The sequence below is a fragment of the Cololabis saira genome, chromosome 21 (genome assembly GCF_033807715.1).
Source record: "Cololabis saira isolate AMF1-May2022 chromosome 21, fColSai1.1, whole genome shotgun sequence".
NCBI lineage: Eukaryota > Metazoa > Chordata > Actinopteri > Beloniformes > Belonidae > Cololabis > Cololabis saira.
In genome coordinates this window covers 24138524-24156814 of record NC_084607.1, presented here as the reverse complement: position 1 = coordinate 24156814, position 18291 = coordinate 24138524, and the positions used below count along the sequence as shown (strand labels likewise).

At 40.0% G+C, this 18291-nt stretch overlaps 1 protein-coding gene across 2 annotated transcripts in view; it reads right to left on the bottom strand.

The window, feature by feature from the left end:
• grapa (GRB2 related adaptor protein a) overlaps positions 1-16174 on the bottom strand; it is a 35481-nt gene extending 19307 nt beyond the window's left edge. Inside the window, exons 1-3 of one of the 2 annotated variants that reach the window (XM_061711314.1) lie at positions 15838-16174; positions 7128-7225; positions 4014-4133 (exon numbers count right to left, since the gene is read on the bottom strand). In XM_061711314.1, coding sequence (XP_061567298.1) covers positions 4014-4133; positions 7128-7225; positions 15838-15915 — 296 coding nt within the window. In that variant the 5' untranslated portion in view covers positions 15916-16174. The remainder of the gene's footprint in view (positions 1-4013; positions 4134-7127; positions 7226-15837) is intronic. The other variant, XM_061711315.1, reaches the window with a different exon arrangement.
• Between the last annotated feature and the right edge of the window lie 2117 nt (positions 16175-18291).

The window sequence follows — 18291 nt, the reverse complement described above, 5'->3', positions numbered from 1 at the left end:
GTTTGGTGTCTTGTTTGTGAGCAAATCACATCATTTTTACCCCTGAGGTTCCTTTGGTCTGAAGTTAAGGTTGTGAGATGTTCTGCAAGAATATAGAGGTTTGTTTGTTCTCTCAGGGTATCAAGAACAACATTTCGTACTTGATGAGAAAATATAGAACTCCTGTAAGTCCAAACAGGACTTCCCATGGCAGGACCTACAGCGTCAGCACAGTGCAATGGTGGACATGGCAGTTTTTGAGCTGCTGCAGAACCCATTGTAGATTGTAAAAGATGTAAAATAAATTGTATTTATGGTGGTCTAGTGTGGGAAAAGATTGTTCTCCAACAGAGAGTTGAGGACAAAGATATTTCTTTTGTTTTAAAATGCCATTTTAAACTGAAAATGCACTCGTATTGACACAGATCAGTTTAACTTAAAAAGTGACTTAGTTTCTGACATCTAACAAATGTTGCATTGATATAACGTGTTACGTCACTAATCCCATATTAATATCCAATGGGCATGGCATCACAATATGAACTCATTTTATCACTTTTTTGGCACATTTTCCCCACGTGCCTTAATTTAATCAACTTGTGCCTTTTCTGAGGTTCATCAGGTCTGAAATTATCCCCCCAAGTGATGACATTCATAGACCGATGCACCCATTGTGCGTTACTTAAAGCTCAGAGAAGATTACAGCGTGGAGCTGGAAAAATAACAGCCCAAAGGGTCCTGTTCTCTTCAACAGATCTTCTTTGAGGTAATGTCTCTGATAAGAGACTAATGATGACTGGTGGCAAGCTGAATAACAGCCAAATTCAGTGCTTCACGAGCCCTCAGCCAGTAGAAGCAGGGATATCTGAGGTCATGTCACATCGGATGGCGCCTTGGTCTTCAAGAGCTTGTAGATGCTGTTTCAGGCTAAAAGGTTTGACTGTGTTTTACCAAATTACTCAATTCACCCAATACCATTTACTTCTTACTGTTTACAGGACAATCTCCAAATATCAGAACACTTTTACTAAAGCAATGTGGCTTAAAAAAACAGGTAAAACAGGATCAAATTAAGTGAAAGAATATTTAAATGGTTCAAAGACCTTGATCAACAAAGTGCTAATAAACCTTTAACATAAAATGACATTGTTGTAGTTATTGTGAATCTCTTTTCTATTTTTTTGCTGCACTTACTGATTGCCTAAGGTGTATTTTGATGATTCACAGAGGCTATACACACATTTTATTTTCAGTTTTACATGTACGGATTAAAATTGAAGGTGAATGCTGCAGAAGAGCATTCAAACAACAAAATGGGATTAAAAAAAGAAGCCAGTGCAGTAAGTTCTTTGTTTTCCTTTCATTTACATGTTATATACTCTCTCCCACATTATCTTTTTTAATCTTGAATTTTATACATTTTTTGGTCCTGGTTCCCTTTTTTCAGTCATTGATTGCCTCACACCTGTGCTGTGTTATTCATTGCATACAGTACATGTTTTTCTTCATGCCATTGCCAAGTTTTGTTTCTGCATCACTCAGATTTGCATCTGATATTTTCGTCTCAGGACACACTGCCTTTTCAGGGCTTTTGGTTTTGTTTCAGTCAATAAAGTTCATTTATTCTTCAGCCATCTGCCACCTGCCCATGTGCCTGCATATGGGTCCTCCTCTTCACAGCTTTACTCTGCCCATGACTGATCTAAGTTACAGCCTTGTGCAAAACTCATCTGCTGCTGAGTCAAAGAGAACCGGGAAAACGTCCATTTCTCGGGATTGGGTTCTTAATTTCTCTGTGAAAGTCTAACTTGGTATCGCTTCAGTTCACTTTCCAAAATTAAGCTACTAAATAACCCATCGGGAAAGTTTTAGTGGCATGGTCTGAAGCTGTAGTCCCTGAGCACATATTGTGTCCTCCAAAAAGTATTCTGAAGTTTACACCGATGGCCCCATATGGTCTGTGGGCAAAATGAAATAAATCTACTCTTCCATTCTCAACCATTTGTATCACAGTCGAGAGATCGTGTACCTTCTCTCTAGACATGTCTGGAAATTTCTCAAAAACTTGTGGGGAATTTCCACTGGTGGTTATTTTAAACTGTGTTTTTCCCTTAGAAAGTTGACATTGCATACATGCTAGTTTTGCATGAGATTGCAAAAAGTTATGATTTTAGGACTCAGGTTTTGTATTTATAAACTGTATACCATTTAATGATATACAGTGTTTTATGGTGTTTTCCTTTTTATGAACACAACTCCCATCGTTTTCTCTCGGTATCTCTGTAACTCTCTGTGTCTTGTCACTTCTCTTCAAGAAAAAAAAAGAAAACCTCAACTTGGAAGATGGATATAAGCATCTTAAATTTTGGAGAAATTATTGCAACTGCAGCTACCGATGTTGCGAAAAACAGAAGAAGAGGGCAGCGTATGATCATTCAGATGATTATTCAGAGGCGAAGCCCTTACGTAATGCAGTAATGCATAATGAATAAGTGTTATAGCAAAACTACATCATATTAATGAGGCCAAGAACAGCTGGATACAAGATTTGGGTTAGTAAAGGTTGACCGCCTACGTCACATCCTGTGAAAAAAGTGTTTCCATTACACTTTTGCAATAAACTGAACTACCAACATATTTCAAAAACCACCTTGTGAAAGTGTAAAAAGGTTTTGGTGATATTTAGTCTTTTTTTTTTTAATTGTAGGCTTTTGGATATTTTGCCCAAATATATGAATATATGAAAATGACACTTATATATAATAACTTGCTTGCTCGTATACTTCTAGGTCCCAGGCGTGCACGTGTGTAGACCACATTTGCTTGGTCCCGCGCTTGTGGGCTGCAGTAGTTCTGCACATTGAATATTCATTGTAAACCATTACTGAAGCTCTGGAGCCCGTAAAATGGTATTCAGCTAAGCTCTAAATCACAGTATCTCATTTGCGTTTTGTTTTTTTGTTTGTTTTTTCTGTCCTCGCCAGGTATTTTCCAGTAAGTAAATAAAGCGAGTCTCACACTGGTTTCATTCTGTTGTCGTGGATCTAATTTTACACAGGTCGCTGTCAGAGCTGAATCGAGCTGAGCTCAAAATGACATCTTTCTGCTGTCAGGATGTCTCTTCAGTCTTGTGCCACTAGTGCACACAAAAGCTGCACAAACACCTGGCCCAGTGTTCAAGCTGCTTCACCACACAGCCGCCACAGCCAGGCAGACATCAATGCTCAGCAGGAAGAAAAAAAAAAAACCCAACAAAAAACAAGACATCAAAATCCTTTCTGTTCCCTCCTGGCAGATTTATTTTATACACAGTGTCTCCCTTCTCCTCTGTTCCCTGTCCTCTCTCTTCCATTTATCCTTTCATCCTTTCCTGCTTCCAAAAAAAAACCTATCCTCTGACAAATCTCCTGAAAAACAGATGTCATGCCCAGTCAGTTTCCCCACCAACAATCCAACTATTCAGTCCCATCTCGAGCCAGGTTGTCTTACAGCCCCAAGTGCCCAGCGTAGAGCCAACATTTCATTCCAGTTTTCGCTTTTATCAGCACCAGGACTCAGAATTCAGACTCATTACACACCCCGAGCCTCAATTTCCAATATTCACACACACACACACACACACACACACACACACACACACACACACACACACACACACACACACACACACACACACACACACACACATACACCCCCAAGGCATCACAGGACACACCGGTGGCTCCAGATGCTGCCATGTGCCAGACAGTATTAACTCACATCACACCAGAGGGGTTGATGATCTTCCCTCTAACCCTCTGCCTGCCTCTTATCCGCTCTGCCTGCTTTCATGGTCCCATGGCACTATCTCCAACTCTATATATCCTGACCCATGAATGCACCCATAAGGTATTAGTGAACATACAAAGAGAAGTTAGATGAGCTGTGAAGAAACATGACTCAAAGGACAAAAAAAAAAGAATATTACTTTGGAAAAGGTGCATGTGGGGATTTTATAGCTCATGTAGGTGCGTGTCAGGGTAATTATCTCCTACCTGACGGATATGGAAAACTCCCCAGGAGCACTCTCACTCTCTCTGACCAGAAAGGCTCCACACTCTCGGTGTCTGAGACGACTTTCTGCCACACCACGAGATATGCGACCGGCGAACCAGCTGGAGGCAAGTCAGAAAAAGAGGACACATGAATAAAAAGGTCACTGATGTTTCTGTAGTTTACAGATTAAATGTCTTCTTTTAGCAACTCATTTCTTTTTTTTTTTTTTGTGCGTTTGTCTGAAAAGACCTGCCGGTGAATAACTCTAATATTTGAAATATATTTGATCTGAGCCGATAGTCACACTCTGCAAATTTCTGATTGCTAGCTATAGACCTATATAATCACGTTGTCACTTTATTTTTCACCAGTATCAAACAAAGACTGGCTTCTGGTCCTTTGGATCTCCAGTTAGAGAGACCAAAACCTTTAAAGATGAAAGGCCTGAAACAAGCATCTAATGCCTGATGAGGGGGAGGAGCCTCTGTAGAGGACCCTGGAACAGTTCTAATCAGACTCACAGCTTTTGGTTGCGAAGGGTTTGATGAAGAACCTGACGAGGACTGTTGCTTTCTCTTTAATGGTTTGGTCTCTAACTGGAGATCCAAAAGACCAGAAGCCAGTTAGAATTTTGAGGGATACTGGAGGGTCACAGTCCTTTATCCTCACTGATGTTTTGCCACTGCCTGAAGGTCCTCTTGCCAGTTTAGTGCAATTGTGCAAGGTATTGAAATGGGGTTTGTTCCAGTACCCTTGCATAATATCCATGTTCACTCTGATTTGGTGAGTGGAGTTTTCAAAGTTGCAGTCCGCCATGCTTTACCTGTGAAAAGTGTAGACTTCATAATGTCTAATGATATTGCTGGGGCTAAAGTAGTTCCAGTACCAGAGGTGACAGACAAGCCAGCCCTTGATTCAGTGTCTGATGTGTTTCAGCAATGCCCTGATGGTGTCTTTCCGGCATGTGTAGTTACCAGAGCTCAGAGAAAGAAATCTGGTGTGGATTTGTCTGAGTCTTTCCTAGTGTCTGACCCAGAGGAGGCCATGGTAGAAATAACACAGACCACAGTTAATGTTGAGCCTGAAGAAGCAGCAGCTCCAAGTGGAACATGACAATTGGATGGAAACAGTGCAACCTGAGATCAAAATTTTAACAGAGAATCAGATTTTATTGGCCAAGTTTGAACATTGCCCAACAAGGAATTTGACTCTGGTTATTTCTCTCACTGTACCCAGATTTAAAAAATAGCAAACAGTAAATAGACAAATGTGGCACTTATTAACATATATATAATAAAAGGTGCAGCAGTATGAGGTAGGCTCTTAAATAGCGTATGTACCATTTTTAAAAGTGAAAGGTGCAGCAGGTGCAGTAGAATGAGGCAGACATGATCATTGTTGGTGCATTGTTACAGCACGTGATAGTGCCATTAAATTACTGTTATTGCGCGTGATGGATTTCTCCGAGACTCTTAATTGTGAGAGTTCATCAGAGCAACAGCTTGGGGGAAGAAACTGTCCTTGTGTCTGAAGGTTTTAGCGTACAGTGCTCCGTCCAGAGGGGAGGAGTTGGAACAGACTGTGTCCTGGGTGTGAGGGGTCTGCAGAGATGCTACCTGCCCGTTTCCTGGTCCTGGACCGGTACAGGTCCTGGATAGATGGGAGGTTAGCCCCAACTATCCTCTCTGCAGACCTGATTGTCCGTTGCAGTCTGTGCATGTCTAGTTTGGTGGCCGATCCGAACCAGACAGTGATGGACGTGCAGAGAACAGACTGTATGATGGCAGTGTAAAATGTGATCAGCAGCTGCTGTGGCAGGTTAAACTTCCTGAGCTGACGCAGGAAGTACAACCTCTGCTGAGCTTCTTCCTGACAGAGTTAATGTGGGTGGACCACTTCAGGTCCCGGGAGATTGTGGACAGCAGGAACCTGAAGGAGTCTGTGGTGGAGACGGTGCTGTTGAGGATGGTGAGGGGGAGGAGTGGCAGTGGGTTTTTCCTGAAGTTCACTGTCATCTCCACAGTCTTGAGCGGGTTCAGCTCCAGATGGTTCTGACTGCACCAGTGGACCAGCTGTTCCACCCTCCGTCTGTACGCGGACTCGTCACCTTCCCGGATCAGGCCGATGACGGTGGTGTCGTCCGCGTACTTCAGGAGCTTCACAGACGAGCACCCTGAGGTGCAGTTGTTAGTGTAGAGGGAGAAGAGCAGTGGTGAGAGGACGCTGAATTCCAATCTCCACCCTAAAACCTCAAGCCCTGAACCCTCACAGACTTTAGTGACGTCAGGTGGAACGTGATCAAGTGTGAGAGAGTGTGAGGGCTCCAAATGGTAGAAATAAGAATGGGACAGCACTTAGCAGAAACCGGAAACAAACCAAACTGCCCCCCCATACTAGTACACGTAACACTCTTTAAAAGTACATAAAAAGTAAAATGAAAGTATACTCCCGTATTTTTAGAAGTATACTTGAAACATACTTAAATAAACTTATTTTTTCGTAAGGGGTGCCTGATATGAAAACATTACTTTAATGATTAGATTATCATATCTTTATTTGTTATTGTTATATAACAACGACATTAAAAGTGCCCTCTGTCAGTACTAAAAAAATAAATAGATAAATACTATAATAGAGAAAAATAGAATTAAAAAGGGATTTAGATGGGCGATAAGGAACGACAATATCTACCAGGAGCTCTGTCTCTTCATAGCTGCTCACGGCTACTAACAGACTTTTCAGCAACGCCGAGACAAACTAAAAAAAAATTAAAATCCTCGCCGCTTGAAGCTTCTTTCACTCTCATTTTTTAACTTGATATCGAACACAAGCCACAGACCCAGCAGCACATCTGTAAACATACACAAACACACACATGCTACATCGTATGATTATGTAAGACAGCAAGTCAGAGTCCCTTTGGGGATGCTGCCTTATGCTGGAGTGCAGATGTCCAAAGCAGAGCAGAAACCGCCCGGAGCTGTCCACAGCACACATTTGCACTGATGAGCTTTTAGATAGTCCAGTTATGAATGTGTGAAATGCATTCAGCTGATATACTGAAGAGGCGGAGACGTGTGTGGGTGTGTGTGCATGTGTCTGTGAGAACTTACGCATGTGGCCGCAGGTTGATGTAGTTTTTTGGTACGAAACCTTTCCTGTTGTGGAGTTCAGCGGTGTACCAGTTAGGATCGTCTTCCATGTTGGTAATCTAGGGGCAACACACACACACGCACACAATGAACCGTTGCCCTTAATGATGTTGGTGGAGGTGTTAAATGTAAGGTGAAAGGCCACTAGGTTTTCCGCATCAGTGACATCTCTGCTATTATTAGATAATTGGAAGCTGATGTCCCGTGTGTTCAGCTGGGTGATGTGTCCAGTATCATTACTGTTGCTGTCAAGTTAAGTTGATTTTTTGTTTCACGACATTGTTATACCAGGACAACCTTTGTGTGTTAAGAACTGCCGTAGCTGGTCATACGATAGTTATGGTAACAAATTCAACTATGGGATTCCAATATGGAGAAAGCATGAAACAAATGCTCCAATGAAGCCACAAACTGTACCTGTCATTATTACTAGATTTAATAGAGAGCCTTCTTAAAAATCAAACAAATATCAGACCTCTTGCACTCTCTCTGTCTGAATATTGAAATGACTTGGGCAACATATTGTATATGCCTATAATATTGAGACATCTTCCCGAAATCAAACATGAAGTCAAAACATCAGAATGTAACGTCTCATTCTGTTGTACTTTAGGATTTCCTGACTAAAGAATGGCTAAAATAGCACAAACTATGAGGTTATGTGTTTCTAGCCTCAGTTTGTACCAGTTAGCTAGAAATAGCCTTGTATTGAAATAGTGATAGTTAGCTACTATAGCTACTGTATGAATAGGGTTGCCACCCGTCCCGTAAAAAACGGAATTGTCCTTTATTTGAGAAAAAAATGTTGCGTCCCGTATTGAACTAATATGGGACACGATTTGTACCGTATTTTCATTAACTTTTACACCATATTCTAGTTGAATTATTGAAATAAATTAACCTTTACACCATATTCTAGTTGAATTATTGAAATAAATTGACTTTTACACCATATTCTAGTTGAATTATTGAAATAAATTAACTTTTACACCATATTCTTCACCTGTAGGCTATCTGGGCTGATGTGGACATACATAGCATAGGAGGATATTTCAGTTGCTAGTATGGTTGTCTGTCTGTACAGTCATGCAGGTTCAATGCTATTAAAGCACTTTAAACTTTAAATCAAAGCATTTAGTTTTTTCATATAAAATAAACACATTTTTATTCAGTTTAGAAGTTTTGGGGCTTTTTTTTTGGCTCCTGCGCTGCTGCAATCAGGGCGTCCCTTGTTTCTATTTCTGAAAGGTGGCAACCCTATGTATGAAGTCAGTGCTCTGAACTAGTTCCAGCCTTGTGGAAAAGGGCCAGTACTAGCTATCGCAAGGTGACCCAAAAAAGCATCATAAAGTTTCACATCCGCTTACTCTTTCAGGAAAATCTCATGGTTTGGTTGAATGTTTAAAAAAAAAAAAATCGCCACGTGATGGGTTCTTTCAAAAAAAATTCCAAAGCATTTTCAGGTATTTGATGTTTGAAAATCTTAATTTTACCATTTTGAAGCCTTTCTAGCCAAACTGTGCTGAGGAATAGGAAGAAGAAACACGACCTGACAATGCATGCAATGCGGTTGCCATTTGTGGCTACATCTTTTACTCATCAGCAGTTCCTGGATCTTGTTTTGAGAATTGATTTTAAAGCTACGCGCTACAAAAGTTTTATGAAAAATGTATTGAGTTTCCAGCATTTAAATTTAATTCATATATGTATGAAAGAAGGGGAAAACATTTATAGTAACAAAAAGCCGGATGTGTAGGACTACTCTCATTGTAGGGGGTGTAAAAAGATAAAAAATGAAAAAGATGAATTGTGTTTCTGTTACAAATTGTGAAAAAGAAAAGAAAAAAGAAAAATTACAAGTAAAACATGAAAAAGTAGCACTTTTAAAAAGCTGAAGTGTTTCTATAACTTTTGCAAGCATAAGGATTTGCAGCTTCTGCTCTGCTCTATTTTGAATAACTGAAGCTTGTATTGCTGTAAACATTTTTGTGAAAGGCACACAATTTCTTTATAAGCCTATGCTTTAATATGTATCTATATTATTCATGGGTCTATGTTTTTACTCTGTAAACTTTAAAGGTCAGTGCATTTTAATCCAGCTGTGGCTGAAATTTGTATAATTTAGGATGCTGACTTTCTTGTTCTTGTTCTCCATCATTTCCTCCACCAAGCACTAGTTCACTGCTTGTCTGCGGGTTCCTTCAGCAAAACTTTAATAGAATAACGGTAATATAAAAATTAGAGGGATTTAAACCCTTAAACCTTTTTTTTTTATCTTTTACATCGATCCGATATGTATATCAGCTTACTTTTATTCAGGGTCACGGGGGTCTCCTGCGGCCTATTGCCGCTACCTTGGGACGAAAGGCATTTTTACAATTTCTGTCCACAAATTCAGTTCAGTAAAGCTCAACAACTCGAACAGTGAAATTACGGTAACATCAAACTCTGTAGATAAGAAAGTAAGTGTGAGTATGATAATCGCACAGATATTTTTAAGAAAGAAAACCCTCTAATAGACTGAACTCTCAACCGTGTTAAATGTGTTTTACACTCAGTTATGGAGAGATTTGCCTGTGCCATTTTTGGACTGGTTTCTTGATGGCAAAAGTGACATCATAACTAAAACCAATTTATATTAGGTCTTCATCAGCGCAGACTGAGCTTTGTTGACGGACTGAAGGCGTTTCTAGATTGGATCATGCAAATATCGCTGCATGATGAATGCGTTTTAAACTTGCATTGGGTAATATAAACGCAAGGCGTGTTTTTGTCACCTCAGGCCTGAAGGCGAGTTGAGAGGAGGGAAGGGGAAACGGAATATAATGTCACCTGTGTGGGCGTTTGTTGCGTGTAGCCATGACACTCTCTCTCTCTCTCTCACAACACACACCATTGCCAATCATCTAATCAATCTTGTCTCCTCCCATCTCAGAGTACCACACCCGGACTGGCACGCCTGAACTAATCAACTTGACTCCCATCTTCAACCCCTCTCTGCTCAGTGTGCTGGGAGACGGAGACCAAGCAACACCAAACCCAGATGCTCTTCTGTTAGCTTTTATTTAGTTTGATCCTTAGTTTAGTTATTTTTAGTTTGGGCCTGGAGATGGCCGGTAATCCTTATTTTAGGTCGTACACTTACAATATTTGTTTTTAGTTAGTTGGGTTGGCTATAGCGGCTATAACGACGTCCTTATAAAGGGATGGGCTGTGCCCCCTCATCCTCCTTAGTCCAGCCAGCGTCTCCAGGTCCCCTTTTGCCTTATAGTGAGTATTATGATTTATGCTTAGTCTTATTTATTTTGGGAGGTTGCTTTAATAAAAGCTGTTAAAACTTGTGCTTTTTGTTGATGTCCTTCCTTTATGTTGAGGTTTCCATTTCGAGCCATATTATTTAAATACTATTTGTGTGGGAGACCGCAACAGCGTTTAGAATGACGTATTATCCTTACATCAACAAGATTTATCGCCGTCAGACGTGTAGTTTTCAAAACGAGGATGGATGGACGTCAGGATGAGCGTTTTTTGGCGGGTTTTGCTTCTTGCAAAGCCTCCGTTTGTCATCTTTGTGGCCAGTTATTCAAACAATGGACCATCCTTTGTGGTTCCGGATATATGCTGGTTTACGGCGTCCTCGGCTCCGAGGCTGAGTAGGTCAGGATCCCCTCGTCTCCCCAGTTACTCATCATGTAAATATAGGCCCTACCTGTGATGTCCTGCTGCTGCTGTTACTCTCATCAGCTATTTCCTTATTTTATAAAATAACAAAAATACTTTTTTTTTTTTTATTCCCTGGTGGGTTGTACTCAGGTTATGTGATCTACAAACCCTCTCACGACCCGCCACCCCGCGTTAGTTCTGTTTCCATTAGACCTGACCTGCGGATAAGACACCCACGGAGGCGAGTTATTCACGGGGCAGCTGGACACGCACTCAGCACTGGTCAATGTAAAAGGGGCACACGACACGCGGGGTATCCGCTGATGTAAAAGGGGCTTAAGACAAACTTTTGACAAAAATACTGGTTCAAAAATCTTTTCGTATCATTTTTGTAAATATGCTGCGTGCTTCATAAAAAATGCACTATTTTTAACATTAGTCCAAGGTTTGCATACAATTTTGCAACATGCTAGTAATATAATAGGCACTTATATAATATGCCTTGGTCTTTAACCTAGAAATACACTGCAAAAATGTACTTCTAAAAAGTAATAAAAGCCTTGTTTCATGAAAATTTGAAGATTAATTTGGACTATTTTGCTAGTTTTAAGAATTCAAGTTAAGACATTTTCTCTTACCCCATTGACAGAGATATTTTTGCTTAAAATAAGACAATTCTGACTAGATTTATGAATACAAGACTTATTCGTGGAGGGGACTGTTTTTGCAGTATGTATATATATATATATATAATATATATATATATATATATATATATATATATATATATATATATATACAGGGTGCGATTTGTGAAAAAACCAGAGGTGGGGATAATTTTGAGAAATATTTTTATTCAGAAAAATTACCACACAACAGCGGGCCAACAGTATAGGCTATATAAAAACTTAATTCTTGTGTAAACCTCGGACTTTGCACAAGCAGAATGAACACGGACTCTGTGTATTTTGGTTGTTATTACTTGTTAATAATTACGATGTAATGGTGAAAATACTTTGGGGGGGGGGTACATTTTGTCCCCACCGAGGATCAAAATAATTCAGCAGAGGGTAGGACGTGTAAACCAGAGGGGGGGAAAATCCCCACCTTCCCCACCGGCAAATCGCACCCTGTGTATATATATATATATATATATATATATATATATATATATATATATATATATATATATATATATATATATATATATATATATCCTTTATTTAACCCGGTAAAAAAGCTCATTGAGATTAAAACCTCTTTTTCAAGAGTGACCTGGCCAAAATGGCAGCATAAAAACAATACAAAAATACATACATACAAACACAGACAGTCAGTCACACATTCAGTCTAAGAACAGATATGATGGCATGTGCACCAGATTGCAATGGAGTTATCAGGTTTTCACCCATGTTGAGCTGGATTGGTGAATTAAAGATGAAATAACGTCCCTCTGTGTCTATAGACTCAGATTTATTTGAAACCGTCATATGTTGTACCTGTTTTAGTCATTTTAGCACTGGGAGGCTACCAGATTGTGATGACTTCCACTGATGCTCAGCGATGTTGCCGTTAGATACAGCCTGATGCTGGTATAAGGACCTCCAGCAAGGAAATGGTTCAAATATCCAGGCTCGTCTTAAACTTCAGCATAACATCTTGTCATTAAGGACTTCAGTGCCACTTTGACTGTTAACACTTTGGACTTTTGCCAAAAGCTTGCCCTGTTCCCTCTTCACCTTTAAAAAACTTAATTTCATGCATCAGCTATTTATAATGGTGCCGTTGGTAGAATCAATCGGTGTTCATTGAGAGTGGATGATTGCCCCTTGATTAAGGTTGCACAACCTGTTGCTATATTTCAGAGCAGTAAATACAAATTTCAGAGCACACTGCTTGTATAAATTCTACATCCGGATCTTTCTTTCTACATTTTGTTCATTTATTCAACTGACTATGCCTCATTCTTAGTGAATCCATCACTCTGACTTTGTGAGTCTTGGATGTTACCGAATGAAACCCCAGTTGGAGTCACAATACCGTCTCCCTCTCATTAAAGTTGTCATACTGCTCACAGAGACTTCTGGGAGGGAAGAGTAAAAGACTACCACTCTACTTGAACAGAGATCGTCCAACTTTGTTTAGACCTATCACATTTTTTAGATTGTTCCCTGAAAGTAGTCCTCATATAGCTGATACTACTCATGGGTTAAGTGTTCCTTGTTCATACCATTGTTTCTTTTCACAGTGTGATTAAAGCCCACTGTTTAAAAGGACTGTTGGATGATGCAACCTGGCTGCATTTGGGTCATTTTGATCAGATCACTGAGCAAGCCAGTAATAATAAACATACCTCACACATCCTGAGTTTTAAAAAGTATTTATCATCATGTTAGCTTGACTGAATGGTTTGGAAATACATGTCCGGTTCAGTTAAACCCTGTGAGAGTATAATTTTGATGCTGGAGTACAAAAGAAAAATGTATTTTTTCTGCTTTTGTGCCCCTTGTGTCAAATTTGGCCACTCAGTTTTCAAGCTTTAAACAGAATACCACAACCACTACTTTTTTTATTTTCTAATTTATCTGTGGAGTTTTTTGTTTTTTTTTTCATCTTAGTTTTTTCTTTTTAATGCATCAGAACTCCTCTCAGTCTGATGGATCCAGCTATGACCACTGCTCAGTAAAACATGATCAAAACAAAGCAGCCCAACAAAATTAAACATTCATTCATGCTGAAAACAAGGGTTCGAAAATGAGCTTCTGTGGGACCAAAATGCTTTTTAACTAGAAAGGTAGGGTTATACACACTGAAACAGACAAGTGGGCTTTTCATTTGACATGCTCCTGTTGTTTAATATGTTGTAAAATTGTGGCCACCTGGTGCTCCGGGTTAAAATGAATGAGTGTTGGGAATGATTCAAAACCAAAACCTAAGTATGAATCGGAGCGGAAGACAAGAAAAGGCAGCCGCTTACTTTAACATGAAGGAAGAAAGCGTTGCACAGAAACCCAGCAATGTTAAAGTGTCTATGCATTTATCACTGTGGTCATTAAGATAGACCTCACATAACAGACTCATCTATCTTGAATGGTAGCTCATGTTAGCCACATAAACAAATGACTTAACAGAAATGAAAAGCATCTCTACGTATGTGTTTAATGAGAAGAGATCATGTCTGGACTGTGTCACTGAGCGTAAAAACCAAGTTCCACCCTTAAGCTTTATTATCCCGTCGGCCAGTATCAAAGGCACATCATCATTTATTTTGAGTTCAACTTCTTCCATCCTCACTCAGAAGTTTCTCAATTTTCCCAGAAGGGCTTTGAAGGAGTAGGTGAATATAGCAATTTAAAGCTTGACCTGCATTGCAAACTGATCTACAGGGACGAAATTCAGTGGAGAAATTGATCCCAGTGTGTCTTATCATGAATTTGTCCGCGTATGACTGCTGAACATCTGGTGCCGCTGCGTGAGAGGAGAGAGACGCTCTCGCTCTTTAACCCTGAGGTTAACATTAGAAGCCAAAGAGCGACAATTTTCTACCACAATAATTTCCAGCTGTGCAGGAACAATTGCCCTTGCATCCATCAGACAGAGAAATCAACAGCTGCAGTGTTAAGATATTAATTGCAAAATAAGATGGATTGTCTTGTTTTTTAATTTATTGATGAACTGCAAAATTGATGCCAATCACATGTCTGTAATGTAAATATCAAGCTGTAGCCTCGAGACTGCAGATTAGCTCAGTACAGATGTGGAAACATGGGAAATCTGTTGGCTGAAATGTAAAGATTACATTTACATTTGAATTAACATGAGTGGGTCTGTTTTGAGGTTCTTGGAAAGGTGCCACACTGGTGGCAGTTTATTTCAGTAATTCTGGTTATATATGTGGTTTTGCTTTTGTTTTATTGACATTTCCTTCTAAGCTTTTTTTTCCCTTACCATTGAAACACTTTGGACCCTTTTCCCTCCACTGGCTTGGATTCTGTGCTGCTGGAATGATTTCTGTTGTCAATGTTGGTACCTTTTACCCTATATCATAATGGGTAATCATGACAACCAAAAAGCTATTTCCAAGTGTGAGGGTAATGGGTAATGTATAATCCCTGGCAAATAAAATGAATGAACTTGGAGCCCAGATGATCATTTAGCAGGAATATCTGGAATGTAGTTTTATTTTTGCACGAGAGATCACAGCAGGAACTCATTCAGTGCCTCTCTACGTATTCTTTTTTACATTTTACATCCAGACATAGAATACAGGGTGAGTTATAAAAGTAAAGGTGGTGGCACTGCAACAACAGATGGTACAATCCATAACCTTTTCCTATGAATGGTCAGATATTTAATTAAATTAAAGATGCTAGTCTACTGACTTCGACTAAATATAAACCACTGTGGTCTTAAAGTCTGATAAAAAGGGTAGTGAAATAAAAGTGTAAAAAGCCTTGTGGTGGATACGGGACAAACCCAGATCACCAACTACAATACACGGACCAATCATACGACCTCCAATCTCTGAATTTGGACTTTTTTGCCTGTAAAAAAATTTGTTTCTATGACGGTACCACAAACTACTGTTTTCAGCAGCTTTTTCCAGTTTTTATGTTTGCATAAGCAAATTACATAATGGCTACAACAACCTATTTACCTTAGCAATATAAATCTTCCTATTTATAAATTGAAAATCTATCTATCTATCTATCTATCTATCTATCTATCTATCTATCTATCTATCTATCTATCTATCTATCTATCTATCTATCTATCTATCTATCTATCTATCTATCTATCTATCTATCTATCTATCTATCTATCTATCTATCTATCTATCTATCTATCTATCTATTTACTATAAACCTATAACGATATGCAACGATAACAGTTTTTTAGATTACAATTGTAACATTTAAACATTTAAAAAGTAGTTTGAGGTGGTGTAAGTCTCACCTCTAGATGTAGATCTAGAGGTGAGATAGAAAGATAAAAGTATTTCTCTTACCTTCAGCATGTCTCCTTTGTTGAAACTGAGTTCATCGCCCTCCGTGGCACGAAACGTATACAGTGCCACAGCTTCCATGCTGAGCCCCTACGGCACACACACAAACACACACTCTCACTCAAGCACACCCGCCGGTGCCCCCACTAATACCCCTGGCACGGGGGGGAGGAAGAAAAAGGTATGCAAAAAACGAAACGATAAGACAGTAGAGTAGAGTGAGAAAACAGGAAAAGAAGAATGAGAGGAGAGGACAGGTCTTTTTTGTCCTTCAAGAAGCATATGAGAGAGTCAGAGCGGAAGATGAGAATGAGAGAGCTCGGCGAGGGGAAGGAACACAACTGGCTGCTGCTCAGCAACACACCATGAGTATGAGTAACACTCCAAGAGTCAGAGAGAGAGAGAGAGAGAGAGAGAGAGAGAGAGAGAGAGAGAGAGAGAGAGAGAGAGAGCGAGCTTGCAGGGGTTGGAGAGTGGGAGGCATTTCCTGTGTATATATTTGTCTTGCAGAGTCCTTGTGATTTCTGCGGACCATGTGCGTGCTTCCTTCAGTCGGTCTTGCATATGCATATGTTTGTCTCATTTGCTGCTGCACTTCTGTGACCTCACAAACTATTTTACAATCCACACTTTCAAGATGAAAAGTGAGCTCCTGTCGCCTCCATTCATTTGTCTTTCTGAGTGTTCTCAGTGACATAAAAAGATGTTGGTACACTGAAAAGTAACAAAATAAAGAAGTAGGCTCTTTTTTTATTGTTGTGTCTCATAAAGGGTTAAATGTTTTCAGCGACAGGTTTGGACTGCAAAGAGATAATTAAAACACCAGGGTTCTTGTACATGCCAACAATGCTGGATTTGACAGAAAACCATCTGCAACATTGCTGGGTAGAAACATCGAACATTGGAGAACATTTACCTCGCACATGGAGGAGGTACGTGCATGAATAAAAGCAACAACCACAGGCTTATTACAAACACACACAAAAATCGCTTGATGTAAATCTGAAAACACAACAGAGACCACATCAGTATTTCAGCATTTTGAAAGCTTTACATCAGTATTTGGCCATCATCATCTTAGGGTTTTGGGTGATATACAAAGGACGGACCTCTTTTGAGGACGCTAAGGGCATCCTTTGGTTAATTGCTGTACTATAAATAGTAAAGCCATACAGTGCTATGCAAAATCTTAGGCAATTGTAGGGTTGTTGCCCTGGTGGTCTTGGCCCAAAGTGGCCCCCTCTAAATCGCCGTTGACCAACCTCACTTCCTCTGCAGTCCACTTAAATACCATAGGTGGTCTGTAACTGAGATGTGTCATTGACCAGAGTGCCAGTACTGTAGGTGCCGTAGGGATTATGTATGTACTTTGTGGTAATTTTTGTCCGTGACTGACAATACTTGTGACATGATTTAATTACATTTAAAATGTTTTATCTCAGTTATATTTATTGCTGAGTTTTTGTTTGGACTATTATTGTTTAAACAAAATATCTCAGATGTTTGATCTTTGTTTATACATTATTATGCAAGTAGATGGGCAAAAGATGAGAGGCTGTACTAAAGGAAGCCATGTGGCTGACCGAGGGGGCTGGGTGAGGAGTTTGGGTTTTCTTGCTGCAGCTCGCGATAGAGAGCAGACCTCTAGGTTTTTTGACTGTGTTCACTTGTGTTTTTTTTAACAGTGGTTTTATTGAAACTGTGTATTGTTATGGCCTTTTTTGAATAAACCAAGAAAAGAGTTTGTGGAGGACTTTTTTTTTTTGAGAGCACGCGTCAGCCATAAGCTCCAGTTTGGATTGGTTTCAGTGGAAAACCTACATTCTAGTGAGAAAACCTTTACTCTCCTCATTTTGGAAAAGAGCACTGAAAGGTAAAAAATCTATAAAAACTGTGGACTGGTTCTGCGGACAAAGTGGACAAAGTTATTTAATTAAAGTCCTTGTGGATTATCAACTGTGGTGGATCAGAGGAAAACGAGAGGCGCTTGGTAAGCCATGCATGGTAATCGTGCTAATTCTGAGCCTCTTGGTGATATGAAAAAAGTATATAATGAGCTAGCTTGTGGAGAGAGAAAACTGAATATGACAGAGAAGGCATGTTTACCAGTTAACTGAATCTTGTAGAGCTAAACTGGGTCATCTAACTAGCCAAGCTAACGAGATTGAGCGGCTAATGGAAGAAGATGCAAATGTAAACATAGTGAAGCAGAACTTCCGTCCGGATTATCAGGACTCCCAAGGAGACTTGTCGTTTAACATGACTAATAATTTTTGCTTGGCCCGCTTTCGTCGGGGCTCGCTTTCGGTGGACCTCCTGGCCACATGATCGACCCCCGCCAGGTGGCTGGTGCTCGCCTGGGTCCCGGTCCATCACCGTTGGTTCCCTGGCTGCTTCCTCCCGTGGTCATGGGGGCTTCCCTTTGTCGCCGCTGGGAGGGGGCGGGTCTTGCTGGCG